The sequence below is a fragment of the Pagrus pagrus genome, assembly GCF_965226575.1.
Source record: "Pagrus pagrus genome assembly, chromosome: 7".
NCBI classification, from domain to species: domain Eukaryota; kingdom Metazoa; phylum Chordata; class Actinopteri; order Spariformes; family Sparidae; genus Pagrus; species Pagrus pagrus.
Genome location: NC_140191.1, coordinates 21,700,346 through 21,715,879, shown reverse-complemented (window position 1 = coordinate 21,715,879; position 15,534 = coordinate 21,700,346). Strand labels below are relative to the sequence as shown.

General features: G+C 39.9%; 1 protein-coding gene across 3 annotated transcripts in view; it reads left to right on the top strand.

Annotated features, from left to right (window-relative positions):
* The window catches only part of dnah5 (dynein, axonemal, heavy chain 5), a 101,247-nt gene that overhangs the window by 81,474 nt on the left and 4,239 nt on the right, over positions 1-15,534 (top strand). For all 3 annotated transcript variants that reach the window (XM_084357286.1, XM_084357285.1, XM_084357284.1), the window contains 10 exons: positions 1,818-2,008; positions 2,760-2,881; positions 4,503-4,652; positions 5,395-5,640; positions 5,795-6,014; positions 7,403-7,608; positions 8,939-9,142; positions 11,652-11,867; positions 12,569-12,781; positions 13,852-14,004. In XM_084357286.1, coding sequence (XP_084213412.1) covers positions 1,818-2,008; positions 2,760-2,881; positions 4,503-4,652; positions 5,395-5,640; positions 5,795-6,014; positions 7,403-7,608; positions 8,939-9,142; positions 11,652-11,867; positions 12,569-12,781; positions 13,852-14,004 — 1,921 coding nt within the window. The remainder of the gene's footprint in view (positions 1-1,817; positions 2,009-2,759; positions 2,882-4,502; positions 4,653-5,394; positions 5,641-5,794; positions 6,015-7,402; positions 7,609-8,938; positions 9,143-11,651; positions 11,868-12,568; positions 12,782-13,851; positions 14,005-15,534) is intronic.

Here is a 15,534-nt window from a genome sequence, read left to right as displayed (position 1 = left end):
ACTTTACCCATAAAAAAATTGTTTTATAGTGACACCATTTTATGCCTACAGCAGATGACCCTGTGCAACTCCTTGTGAGCCTTTTTCTTTCAAAGCTGGCCTTCAAATTTTGCTTTACTCATTGTGATTTGTAAAGTCTTGTTTGGGTATTTATTTGGGTTGCACTTTCTAGGTGACTGAAACCATTTATAATGCCATGACATCTGTGATGCTATTTCAGCCTTTCCCAAAATACTGTTTTCCCTAAAGGCCAAAACAATATTGAATTTTCTTCAGACTGCTCATACTGTATAAGTAACTTCCAATCCATGGCCCAAAACCTCCCTCGTTTTCTCTTCATTATCTTTCGACTTGTTCAACATTCTGACAGACTGACAATAGCAGAAAAGAGATGCTGCCATATGTTGTCAGAAATGGAAATTAACACTTCATAGAGCATACTTGAGCAAAATTATAAACTGGTAAATACAAAAGTGGAAGTCAAATTGCACATAATTGCCAGGATGCAAACATATGCTTTTTAAGCTTCTAGCTGTTATCTGCTCCTCTTCAGTATGCCTTTCTAACAAAAACAAGCTTTATGCAATTTGCTTCCTGTGTTAGAAAATACCTCTGTAAAAGGGTTTATTTTTCTGTTAATGAGTGTCCACATATGTGACAAGTTGTCATAATTTGGGGTTTTTCAGGGTGATGTAGAGAAGGTGACTCTTGTATTAGATCTCTGTAGCACAAGAAGGACTTTGTGGTTGATAATCCAACAAAATATCAGGGAAACTAGGGACTTCATTAGCATCTTTGGAAATTCTAAAATAACGCAAACACCAAACAATAAAGTGTGATTCAACATAACAATGCTACAAAGACCACCTGAAGCATCATCATCTAGTTGTCTCAACAAATATGGAATATTATTCGCTTCGTACAAGCAGTTTTTGCTGCAGGGCAATTGGATTGAATTTCTTCAAAATTTAACAGGTGTTCAATTTACTGTATCCACCTCTTGTATATGAATCAGGTTCTCCTTGAACACAATGTCTAAATGAGTCACTAGCCTAATCCTCATCATAAATATCTGTTTTGTAAGGATCTCTTTCATTTTTCAGTCCAAAGTGTGTCGTTTTTTGTTAGTTCTCCTTAACTGGTTTTATCATAGTTTGTAATTGTCTATTCGTACAAATGTGAGATATGAATGTGCTGGGAGCACTTCTGAGTCATTGCCGGTACCACAGGTTGAACTGTACTTTAAACAGCAACTTTGTTGATTTTCAACCAGCTTTGTATCACCACAGTGTTGGTAATATATGCAAATGAACAATGTTAAGCTTCTTTCCATCTTGCATGCACCCAGACCCCCCCACTCCTCTGCCAGCAAAAATCTGCCAAATTACGCAAAATGCTTCACCTGAGCCATCTTTCCTGTGTTGAAATACTTCTTTAAGTGTGATGGATTTTTGTATATCCTTGGCTGCTTATACACAATGCAAAACGTTAGAAACATCGAACACAATGTGAGTCCAACCATACACCTAGTTATACCAATATCCTTAATGGATAGAAGAAGCCTTAACATAATTGTTACCAAGCGTCACAGACATCCTGAGCCTCACAGTTAGTACTGTTTATGCACAAGTCAATCAACCAAAAACAGGATGTTCTGTGCTCATTAGGCTTAACCAGTCCACCATGTTGTGATCTCCAGTCTATATTTGAGCTGATATTACATTTAAATGTTAAGGCAAGAGCTCCAAGGGGCTACTAGACTGCAAGTTTGACGAAACTTTATATGTGGTGTCTGCTATGAAATTCTACTTTTACAGGTCCTCCAAAAGCCCAATCACCAGCAAACGCATCGCCAACATCATAGAGTTCATGACCTTTGAGGTGTATAAGTACGCAGCGCGGGGCCTGTACGAGGAACACAAGTTCCTCTTCACCTTGCTGTTGACGCTTAAGATCGGCATGCAGAGCAACAGGGTCAAACATGAGGAGTTTCTCACACTTATTAAAGGTAAGAGGAAAATATTTATATGTAGGTTTTATCAGACATAATTGTTTATAATTGCATAAGAGTTGAGCTGCTGTAAAGTTGGCAATAATCTGATCCTTTACTCAAGGTTTTCTTTTTTTCAACCAGTCTGCTATGTCTGATCATCTGAGACTGAATTGATGTGTTGGTATCTTGAACATATAGAAAGACGGTGTGTTAACTTACATACCAGAGACATGTCTCCACTGAGTTTGAGACATTCAAACCTGATCATCAAAAGAAGTGGCGCACCAGGTGTTGTTGTACAGCTTTGGCTCACCTCAAAACAAACTCTAGGTCCTCGAAAAAGGTGGAATGAAATCACCATTTATGTTCATATATCCATGTTTGCTGTTTTTATACATTATTTATTTAGCAGAGATAGAATGCACATTTCAACATATTGGTATTGGAGCAGCTCACTGAATCAGAGATCACCGCAGGGATAAAAGCCAGCTATGGCAACTGGCAAGGCCAGAACAGACAGTCTGCTGCATGCATGCAGCTTCACCATCTGTCAGCTCTGACCTGCTGAACATGGACTCACAGAATGACTTTTGTGTATATCTCTGAAGGTTGTGATGGCATGTATTCAAAGTATTTGTCATCCAGTATTTTTGCATTTTAATCTACTAATTTAATACAACTATATCTACGCTTTGGGTCTTCCTGTTTATGTGTGCACATGCCCGTGTATATTTCATGTGTGCATGTTTGTGTTTGTGTCATCCAGGAGGTGCATCTCTGGACCTAAAGGCCTGCCCTCAGAAACCAGCTAAATGGATCCTTGACATGACCTGGCTGAACCTTGTAGAGCTCAGCAAACTGTGGCAGTTCTCTGATATACTAGATCAGGTACATGCTCATACACAACTTGATCACTTTAAGTGTGCCCTGACAGGTGTAAAATACCTCTCTCAGCTGAGAGAGGTTTTTTTTCTCTATTAAATCTGCAGATGATAGTGCTCATCTGTCATCTGTTTCACACACACGCGCACAGATGCAGCAGTGGTCTCTAGGCACTTATTAAATATTTTTCACAGCTCTCCTTTGCTCTAGTAAGCATGTCAATATCAGTCTCATCATGTCTCGCTTCATCTCTCACTTTTATACACACTCGCACACTCATCACAATGGATTGTCACTCACCCACAAATACACACACTCACTATGTGTGACTGACAGCTTGGTGGCGTCCATAGGAAGGGGAGCTCAGTGCTCTGTGAAATGAGCTTTGGAGAAACTTTCAATCAATTACTTTTGGCTGAGCATCTGTGCGCACACACGCAAATGTGTATGTGTGTGCACCCTTGTATTCCTTCACATACACAAATAGACATGTGTATTTGAGTGTGGATGATTAGCAGTGAGAGGTGGATTAACAGTTCTGTGTTTAATGAAATCAGTCTAAGAAGAACAAGGCAAGGACAGGATTGTGATGTCAGTCTTCCCAGAATAGAGAGACAGAACCATCTGTTACCGTCTGACTGACTGTCTTCCCCCTACAGACAAACTTGTATTACACATATGACACAGATGAACCGTATTTGACACACAAGCATTATTTTCAAGCAACCATTTTAGCCTTGTGCTTCAAAACTTGAACTTGAAATGTGAGTGGGGAATGTGAATGTGTGACACTCTCTCCTCTATCAACAACTAGTGTTAATATGCTCTTCAACAAATCACTGAGGCCCTTAAAATCTTAAGTGGAGCTCCTCAGTGCCTAATAGACACAGACAAACAGCTCCCAGTTGTGAATGTGTCCAACTATGTGAATAAACAGCTGCAACAAGCTATCCTGAATAAATACTCATTAAAGAAGACACTTGGTTATAAACCTAACTGATAGTAGTGAGATTTTAAATCCAAAATGACTACCAACTTAGTAAAACGGAAGAAAAACACTGAGATCTGTACCTACTATGCCTGTGTTTTCAAATGCAAAACAGAAACACTTCAGGCTGTTAAGCTGCACCATATATCATAGACGCACATAAAATATGCCGGAGTTAAAAAATTCATTCGAGGATAAATCTGATTACTGACCAGCTGCATGTTACTAGAGCAGTTATACAGTTATCAAGTGATTGCGGTGCATGTACAGTAAACATAATGTCTGATTTCCTGCTTTAACCTGATTTCTCCCGGTCATCCAGTTTCCTGCATGCATGTAAACACAGTGATTAACTGGCTGTGTGATGTCACAGTATATTTGCATATGTTGTGCTATCAAGTGTTCATGTCACTTCTTGGAAGCACATGGGGTGTTTACATGGATGGAGTACAGTACAAGAAGAGTCAGATCAGGACCTTAAGTTTATAATTATCTAAATTGTGTGGGTGTGGGTGAGTTCACACGCTATTGAATTTGTTTTACCACATGTTCTGCCTCTGTCCAGGTTTGATGCAATAAAAATAAATCATTTTTATCCGTGTGTTCCTGAGTCAGTGCTGTTTTACACATTTCTTTCAGATAAGTCGGAACGAGAAACAGTGGAAGTCATGGTTTGATAAGGAGGCACCGGAGGAGGAGGTCATCCCAAACTCCTATGACCAGGCCCTCGACTGTTTCAGACGTCTGCTCCTCATTCGCTGCTGGTGTCCCGACAGAACCATTGCACAGGTTAGAGAAGACCCATCTGTATGTGTGGTTATGATGGCTAAATACAAAGATCTGGTGGCTTGTAACCAAATTTTTATAGTATCAGCTTCTCACAATACGTTTGTTTTGTCCAAGTCCAATAGTTGCAAGGATGCATCATAATGCATTTGAAACAATATGATGCAATCCCCCTATATCAAAAAGTTAAGTTGAAATAAATGAATTGCCATGGATGACAAAAAGCTGAGTAGCCTGAAGTAGCATACTCTTGATTAATTGATGTCTGGGCTGGAAAAGAGATGCTGGTTTACTTCAAAAATGCATTTGTATTAATGAGAACAAGTAGAAAAAAAGAGAAAGAAAGAGTCTAAAAATCTCTTAATCTACAGTAATATCTCCCCCGGACAAGTTTTTCCTTGAAGGGAAAAGTGGAATACATTTAGTAAAGCGACTCTCTCTGAAGCTCACTAAGCCTGAATATCTACAGTGCCTAATGGACATTCACTTCTTACTGATGGGTAGTTTTTTTGGTCCACTGCAGACGAGCCTGGAAGTGGAATTTATTCTGTTACACAAACAGTCCAGCAGTTGTCCTTCCCTGACCTCCAGCAGCAGTTTTTACTGAAAATAGTAAGCCAGAAAATAACAACCATTTGAACCATTCACTCGGTTCCCAGAAAAAGAATGTATTCCAGTCCTTCTCTGAACAAGTATTCACCCAAACAATTCTACTTTGCCTAATTTTTTCTCCTTTCTCTTCCAGGCCCGTAAATACATAATGGATGCAATGGGGGAGAATTACACTGAAGGGGTGATTCTCGACTTGGAGAAGATGTGGGAGGAATCTGATCCGCGAACACCCCTCATCTGTTTTCTGTCAATGGGCTCAGATCCAACCGACTCCATTATCGCGCTGGGGAAGCGGCTGAAGTTTGAGACACGATATGTCTCCATGGGACAGGGACAAGAGGTTCACGCCCGCAAGCTTCTGCAGCAGACCATGGCTAACGTAAGTGTGAGGCTACTGCAGTATTTGCTTCATTTGATGGAGCAGTTGTTTCATGCAACATGTTGAACTTTAAGAGTTAGTCACTTCCGATGATCTCTTTCTCTTCGAGTCCTTGATATGGATGATAACCATTCCTCTTCTCATTTATCCCCAGGGAGGCTGGGCCTTACTCCAGAACTGCCACCTCGGTCTGGACTTCATGGACGAGCTAATGGACACAGTGACAGAGACAGACTTTGTCCACGACAGCTTCCGCCTTTGGATCACCACAGAGGTCCACCGACTCTTCCCCATCACCCTTTTGCAGATGTCAATCAAGTTCACCAACGAACCACCGCAGGGTCTCAAGGCAGGCCTGAAGAGGACCTATGGAGGTGGGGCCAGTTTGTTTCATCATAAAATAAGCCATAATAATTCAAAAGTCCGGTATTCTTATTCAGTCATTTTAAGATAAAGGTGAGAGCAGGGAGGCTGCAGATGCATGCACCCTGCCCTGAATCAATACAATGCTCAGGTCTTAAAGCACAAAACTAATCATACCACTGTGATGAGCCTGCTGAACAGGGTGTCTTATCATTTTGGTTGTGTACATGTGAAAACAACTCATTTGTGGATGCACACATATGCCCCCCTAAAAAGGTGCACACACACACATGAAAACACATACAGACCTTCAATAAGTTACATAATCAATAATTAAAGTGATGTGTATGTATCTTAAGGGAAATGCATCAGGACATAAGATGATGAACAACATTTTGCTGCTTTTACACCAAAGTACCAAAAGCCTGGAAGGTTCATGAAATTTTAAACAAGTTGTAACATGTAGTTCGGATTATATTCAAGCCTTAAAGGGGGAGAAAGAGAGGAATATTTTAATATGTATATACCGGCTGTCTTTGCCTGGTTTGTACTGAGTATGTGAGGCTCTGGAAGGGCAAGAGAGTCTGGGAACGCTCCCAGCTGCCTTTAAAAATTGTGTTTCTTCAGATAGGATGAAATCACACTTGTTGTGGGCAGTCCATTCAGAATATCAAACCCAATTTTCAGGGAGTGCTGTTTTTATCCTATATTCCTTTTAAGCAGTGCTTGTGTTGCTATTTCTTTCCACTTTTATATGTTGAAAATCCCAAATGATGTAAGACTGAACCGAACCTTACTCATGGGACTGTCTATTAGATGGATGTTGTGGAGATATTTTTCAATATTTCACTTTCAGGCTGAGTTTTAATTTACATCACCACACTGTTATCTTCCTGAGCCTGGCACAGTTTCCCAAACTTCATTAGAGCTCAGCAAAGCCCTTTGAGACATTGTCTGTCAGAGATTTTCTGAAAGAGAGTTGCCAACTTGCAATATGCTAAGAAAAAATTATGTATACAGCACTGTATGTGTGTCATACCTGGAGTTTTACAAATAGCTAAATCTTAAACTTTTTAAACCAGTTAGAAAAAAAAGGATTCACACAGAAAGGATGTGTTACATTTGTTCCTTCAGATCAAAAGTCCACAGCTTGGAGCAACTTTTCAGTCATATTTCTTTTTTGTTTTGTGTTTGAAAGGGCTTTCTACACTGGTATTTGTTCCTAATGTTTTTATGCCTTCCAAGTCTGCTGTAGTTGAAGTAACACTCTTGCTATGGCTGGAAGGCTTTGGATCAGAGCTCTAAATGTTGACCTGAAAACAGAGAGAATTACAAAGACTTTCTGTAGACTTTACTCTCTGAGTGCTGCTCAAGTGGTCCTTCATCTGCCCCTCACCAGGTATAAACCAGGACCTTTTGGACGTCAGTAACATGGTGCAGTGGAAGCCAATGCTGTATGGAGTTGCATTTCTCCACAGCACGGTACAGGAGAGAAGAAAGTACGGGCCTCTGGGATGGAACATCCCCTACGAGTTCAACCAGGCCGACTTCAACGCCACTGTCCAGTTTGTTCAGAACCACCTGGATGACATGGACATTAAAAAGGTAGAAGTGACGCTTCTCAAGGGCTCAGCAAACTACAGTGATCTTCTTTAAACGCTACCAGCAATGGTGACACTGAAATAGTTCTGAACGGAGAGTTTAAGGGTGATGATGGTTCAAAATGCTGTGTGATCGTTTTTTACTGGTAGAGTAAGTGTGGTTGAAATCTCTTGATCCTACAGTTTTCCTCTCCAGCAGGAAAAAATTGCAGTCTTCAAATGTGTATGTAATAAATAAATCATAGAATGCACTAAATAAGCAAATAGTCTGATATACTGCAATATATCAGATTTAGGGAATATGCACATTGTGCAATGCGGCACCAGGGTAAAAAATAATGAATACATCATTATAATAGTTAGAGTTTCTCACCATTTCTGAACTCACATAAAAATACATTATGTATGTAGCTAGAGTTAACAAAAAACATTTCCCTTATCTTCACAGTTTCTATCAATGTTACTGTCTTCTGTTTTGGCAGGAGAAGAGTCAACTTTCATTAACAGGCCAAACAGATTAATAACCAACCTGTTAAAGGTATACTATGCAGGATGTTTCTACAAATAATGTGTAGACTTATACAAAAGTAATCTCTTACAATCATAAATGAAGACCAAATAGACATGTGGCAGTCTCTGTATCTACAGACGCTGTCTTATTGTTTTGCGGTGTCTGGATGTTTCTGGGCGTCAGCAATTCTGGAGAAAGATACCGGATGTTTGAGTCTCATTCCCAGGTTGTTGGTGAGCCATCAACCTAACCCAGTATTATCTTACTGCAGAATTGGTTACTGCACCTTTTGAATGGTGTGTTTAAAAACAGCGACAGACAAATTGTGCATAGTATGCCTTTAAAGTTACCTTGCAAGATCACAAGATCATGTGATTTCGCAAATCCTTCTATATAAAGGTTTACTTCTTGCCGGGCTTCGAGCTGTGCCCTTGTGGATGAACACAAAGTGGTTTAACCAATCAGCATCTGATAAGGAACAATTAGAGCAGTGTGACAACAGTGAGACAAGTGATTTAAAACAGCAATGGCCACTCCTATCGACGTTAACGTAGCTGCTATAGAATCAGTTTTATCAGAACTGGATAGTTTAAAAAAGAGAGCAGAAAACGGCACTTAAGGTTTTCGCTCTTCTCTCAAATGGCTTCGAAAAGAGTTTGATTTCCAATCGCCTGACAAGTATTTTTTGAAAGTGCCTGCCCTTTTCCAAATGGTTCTGTGTAACAAACCCTCGGGTGTGTCGGGTTACCTGTAAAGATAATCTCCTGCCATGGTTTTGGTCAGCAACTGTACCATTTTGTCTTTCTATTTCATACCTCTTCAGGGCGTGTCGTGGAACACAGTGCGATACATGATTGGAGAAATTCAATATGGTGGCCGCGTGACTGACGACTATGACAAACGGCTCCTCAACACCTTTGCCAAGGTGTGGTTCAGTGAAGACATGTTCGGACCTGCTTTTAACTTCTACAAGGGCTACAGCATCCCGAAATGCTCCAGTGTTGACCAGTATCTGACATACATTCAGGTGAGGATGACAGTTGGCTGTACTGTACACACTTGTATCTGACTTCTACAACAGATTTAGAGGGATTTGTGTGACTGGAGATGTGGCTGCAAGCACCATCAGTCTCTGAGGGCTGCTGTCATGAGGATTTCATGTATGTTTGCACATTTATGCCCTATCTTTCTCTGCACTTGTCATGTGATGTTGCTGAGTTTTTTTCCTATGCTGTCAGCCTTCGGTGACATCACAAACAGTGAAATGAACATCATTGACAACACAAGGTTTCTGCACGATGCTGACACACTGCGCTCTTGTCACATCCACAAACAGGCTGCCATGTGTGATTTTAGATAAAATACAAGCATGTTCATTTTATTACGGATTATGAATGATTTATTGGTGTGCTTGTGTGTTTAACTGGTGGGTTTGTATGTACTTGTGCTATGTGTGCGTGTGTGTGTGTGTGTGTGTGTGTGTGTGTGTGTGTGTGTGTGTGTATGTCTGGGGGCAGTTCCTGAGCTAGTTTCATTAAAGCTAGTTTCATTATGATGGATGCTCAGGGCTGCCAGGCTCAGCACGCTTATTCCTCTGCACCGCCTCTCAAATAGAGAATGACAAACACAGCCTTGGAGAACACACACACACACACAAACACACACAAACACACACAAGCAAGCATAAACGAACAGAGCCAAAACATTCAAACACACTTATTCTCTGTACACACAAACACACATGTTGAAGCTTTAACTGCGTAGACAAAACATGCAACAGAGCGTGGTGTGTCAGTGCGTCCGTGTATTTGTATTCAATGCAGACCGACAGGAACAAAGCTAAGATTCCCTGAGAGGAAATAAACGTCCACAGCGAGGGACAAAGGCTTTTCTGTCCAGTACCCAGTGTGACTCTCTCCTCAACACCTCCCATTTTTCTCTGTGCATTAGGCAGGCTCTCTCCTGATGTTTGACTTCATTTGAATGCACAGTGTGATGGATGTTTGAGGGATAAACTCGCCGATAACAACATCAATCACAGGTGTCTTTCTTTGCCCAATGGAAACGCTGAGTAGTTCTCCATCAACAAAAAACAAGAACTGAATAACTCTGATAATATTTCAACAAAAGGGACTGGTGCAGCCAGCGAGAAAAACACGTGGATAAGAAGAATTTTCTTTCGTCATGCTCATGTGCTAAGTGCAGTTTCACACCATTACACCATACTTGATGTGTTAAAGCCGCACAACATACAGTATTGGATCTTTGTTTTTGTGTCCCTTTTCTCACATGACATTATTGATCATAATAAAGGTTTGTGCCACCATTACAAAAGTATGCTTGAATTTTGCAGTTTTGTAAAGAACCTCATTAGTCACACTGCAGTCACAGATGGTCCCAGACACTAACTGCAAGATGTCTTTGAACCAATTAAAGTAACACAATTTTAACCCCGTGTGCACCCTCTGAAAGGCAGATTTTCAGCTCACTTCATGGCTTACTTTTGAAATTCAAATATTCTTATTAAAAAGCTTTGGTCCTGATTTTAATCCAGAAACCTAGATTTTATTCTTCCAATTAAAATGTCATCAATGACAGCTGTACAACCCCTATTATGTCAGTAGTCATTCAGTATGAATAACCCATATTGCTGAGGCCTTTTATATGATTTCTATTCAGTTTTTTTTTCCATTGGTTTCTTTAAGCCTCCTGACCTTATAAAGAAATAATTACTAATGATATCAGTGAGGGCATACTTTCACGTTATTTATACTAAAAGAACAGCTGGAAAATGAGTATTGACTCTGACTGTTACAGAGATCCTTTCAAGGAGCACAAGGTCATTAGGTGAATTCTTTGTAGTATGTAATTGTTTGCTGTATTTGAGAGATCTGACAGTAAAAAAGGCAGAGAGAGATTCAACAAAGATCCCCAAGTAACTGGGGCAGCCAGTATTTATGTGCATTCAAGTCTGCATGTTCTCATTGATGGTAAGAATTCACAATGCAGATTTTCCTGTTAGAGCACAACAAGTCTTGCCTGTCCACTCTAAACAAATGGCAACATAGGTGACTTACCTACCTGTAACCATAGAGATGGGAGCTCTGTTACCAGCAGTAGGATGTTGGGAACTGTTGACACACTCACAGCAAAGCTCTTCACTGGAGGTGAAAAGAAGCAGCTGGTGATACTGAGTTTCAGAGGAGACACTTGGCTGTCTACACTTTACCCAACAGTATCTTAGCAGTGACAAAAAACTGCAGTGCAGGGAAATCGGTGTTTGAAACTGAGCAAAAAAAAAGTCAGCACATAAAAATCTATTTCTTGTTGGAAACTGTTCCACTCGTCAGCCTGTTTCTGCCAGCTCAGTTTGATTTGGTTAGCTCGTCCGCAGGGCACTGAATGACTCTCACGGCTCTTGTTGTGAGAGTAGAGGAAATGCTTCTGAGCTATTTCTTACTGAAAATGTTTTCGTGAATGCTCTGTGAACCACAGGGACCTCTGGTTCAATAACTGTTGTTGTCTTTTTCTCACAGGGTCTGCCAGCCTACGACACTCCAGAGGTGTTTGGTCTCCACCCAAACGCAGACATAACTTACCAGAGTAAGCTGGCTAAGGACGTACTGGACACAATCCTCAGCATCCAGCCTAAAGACAGCTCGTCAGGCGGAGGGGAAACCAGAGAGGCTGTGGTGTCCAGGCTGGCTGATGACATGTTGGAGAAACTGCCTCCAGACTACGTACCTTTCGAAGTAAGCGTGTGTGTGGTGAACAGCCTGAGGTGCGTGAAGCAACATGTGCAATGTGGTGCAGTCAGAGCGGTGGGATGTGTGTCGGTGAGGTGATGGAGGGTTGTGTGTGTTAGTGCTTGAGCGGGTGATAGACGGAGAGAAAAGAGGACTAGAAATAGAGCAGGGGTGTGAATGTAGCTGGATCTTGATAGTTTTGTTTTATTTTGGGCTTTCTCTCCTTTTATGTCACTTAGCAGACAGTGAGGTGAGAATGTGACTTTTCTGAGGCAAGGAGCAAAACTCGTCATGAAAGTTGTCACTGCACGTCACACCCTACGTCTTTCACTTCCATCGATCTGCCTGCCGTCTCTGTCTGTATATTGAAGCAGTAAAAGACTACAAAAATTCATTCATTCAGTTTAAAGACTGTTCTTTTCTGTTCCTTACAAGTAGTAGTAACTATAGAAACCTCACATCCTGGGCTCAGTTTGTACCTGAAGTGTGTGAACACATTGTACATATAAGATAAGAAAGAAAAGCTAATGCAACACTTCAAAAATGGACATAAAAATGTATTTTAAGGTTGTATAAAGAGGAGGTATACTACATTTCCACCTCCACCAAGTCTGCGTGTGTGTTCCTGCATCTTTACTCCCCATATCATAAATTCTTCAGAAGATTCATTAAAGTTTTATGTTCTTGATTTAATGAAATGTAACCAGGTGAGAGAGCGCCTCCAGAAAATGGGTCCTTTCCAGCCCATGAACATCTTCTTGCGTCAGGAGATCGATCGGATGCGGAGGGTCATAGTTCTGGTTCGAAACACCTTGACAGACCTCAAGCTGGCTATCGACGGAACCATCATCATGAGCGAGAATCTGCGTGACGCCCTTGACTGCATGTACGATGCACGCATTCCTGCACGCTGGAAGAAGGTCAGTAGGGGGAATTACCTCAAGTTAAACATTTGAAACTGAACTCACTGTTCCATTAATGTGATATTACTCACAGCAGTTCACTTGTGAACTCAAAATTCTTTGGCTTCAAACACATCAAGGAAAAGAAGATGACTTTCTTCATTTCCTGTCCCTCTCTCAGCAGCACCTGCACTGACCATAAGTGAAAAGTCTTTTATTCATTTGCTTCTGTCATTTTGCCAGCTTTTTAGTCAGCGATTACATTTTTTTTTCCTGCTTCATGAACAGAAAAATGAGCTTTTGCAGTAGGATCTGACTGATGTTTATTCCTCTTAAAGGTATTAATGTCTGTTGCTTTCAATGATGAATGCTAACGAGCCTTGAGGCACAAATTAATATCTCAGAGGTCTTTCTTTATTACTATGCAGGTGTAATGTATCTAATGTTATTTCTTGTTCATTAGTAAATCATAGATTTACTCGCTTGTTTCCAATAACATCAGATATGTCTTTCTTGCTAAAAAGGGAGCTTGTCATCATCAGTCTTGCTTAGCCCACACTAATGCACCTTACCTTTTTATTTATGTACTTTATTTTAAAATTTTATCCAAAGAACAAAAATCAATTTCTGTGATGAATGAAAACGACTCTTTTTCCAACAAACTTAGTCAATGAAATTGCTGGAATATTAATATGGAGAGGGGGGGAGGAACAGAGGGCAATGAAGGAGCATGACTTCTCTCATATCTTATGTTGGAATCATGCTGTTGGCATTCAAGCCGTGCTCTCACAAACACTACATCATTACAATAATTTGGACTTGAATGGCTTCCTGGCTCAGATTCAGTGTTTTTCTACCTGCAGTGCAATCTGCTTTTGGCCCGTTTACCTCCTCTCTGCTGTGTTTCGCAGTATTTTAATCTTTCTTTATTCCGTCATTTTGAATTTGTTCTTTCTCTTGGCATGTGGTGATTCATAACCGATATTTCATTTCTCCCTGTGGTCTTCTCCTCTGATCCATCAGGATGACAGTTTTTTGTGTTTCTTTGTCATGTTTTGTTCATGTTGTTATTTGCCTTTGTTTTGCAGGCGTCGTGGGCCTCCAGCACCCTGGGGTTCTGGTTCACAGAGCTGCTTGAGCGGAACCGGCAGTTCCAGGCTTGGATCTTTGAAGGGCGGCCCAACTGCTTCTGGATGACAGGCTTCTTCAACCCGCAGGGCTTCCTGACAGCCATGAGACAGGTACACACAGCATCAGGCTACCTACCTGCTTAGCCACCGCCGGGGAGGAGACCAGATGGCACGCAGAGGGACGAGCAGGCACACAGCCACATTCACACACTCAAGCACACACACACACACACACACACACACACACACACACACATTTCTCTTTGTTTTCTAATGAATTCCAGTTTATATTAATGTGGGAGGAATGAAAACTACACAGGGATGTAATCTGAATGTTTAACCCCACTTGATCCAGATCTGAAGTCATGTCCCTGTGGTCAGGGCTCATTATTCTTTATTATAATTAGCTATCTTTATTGAATTTTAGAAAATCCAGAGATGCATCTAGATTAGTGAAAGGCTATTGAAAGTTGGATGATATTAATATCCATTTCAGAGCAAGCACTGCGTAATTAACAATTTATGTGTTATAATATATTTATACTGTAATTTTCTTTTAACTTGAGGCTCACATTTGCATTTTCTCCCAGTTTTTTCCAACTGAAGTGTTTTTCTGAGCTGCCTGTGTTACAACAGGACATTACTGACTGTAAACTACAACACTGTGTTACAAAACACATCTGCTTCCTTTAAGTCTAAGGGTGGTTTTGATTAGGGGAAAAAGCAAAACTGGAAACTGATGAGTCCTCTTATGCAAGGTACATTCATCACAGCACATTTCATATCCAAAGGCAAAACAAAGACTTTACAGATCACACAGGTAAAAGATCAGTGAAACATATTTAATTTATAAATAAGATATAATTTCATAGGAGATAAATGCAATGTTAGTTGTAATATGAAACTTTTACTCATCAACTAAATTAATTTAATTTTAAAATAAAATATCATTTTGTCATTAAAATTGATTTATTGCAGTTAAAACTACTTTAATTCAATTGTGAGGTTATTTTAGTGCCTTGCAGTTCCATCATTTATCATTTATTATCATCACCACGCCCATCAGTAAGTTTTATAGGAAATATTACATTGCATTGAATTTTCATTTGTTTATACTTTATTTAAAAATTAATATACTTAATTGATGAGTATATTTAAAGTTATATTGTATTAAATTACATTGAAATAATATTTTACCTAAAAAGTAAATATATTTAATTGATCTCTTTTAGTTTTCAGTTTTTATAGCATACATCCCTCATAGTAGTATACAGAGTCTAAAGGTCAAAATATCACTATTTGTATTAAAAAATTAGGATGAACTGATAAAAAAATAAACCAATTAACTTAAAAACATAAACTTGTAGCTTCATGACCAACAGGAATTCAATACATTTCGCACATGACAGATGTGTATATTTACTTTAATATATTTGCACTTCACTGTGTTTGTACTGTCTCTCCTATAGGGCCAATTAGACTTCCATCTTATTAGGGAGGCATTGCTTTTATTATGAGACCTACAACATCTATTTCAGTGTTTCAGTGTCTTCAGTATTTATTAACACCTTGCAGTTTCAATAAGTAACTGTCTTGTGCATGTCTGCTACTGCCTCTACCAAGGGGGTTATTTACTGTTTA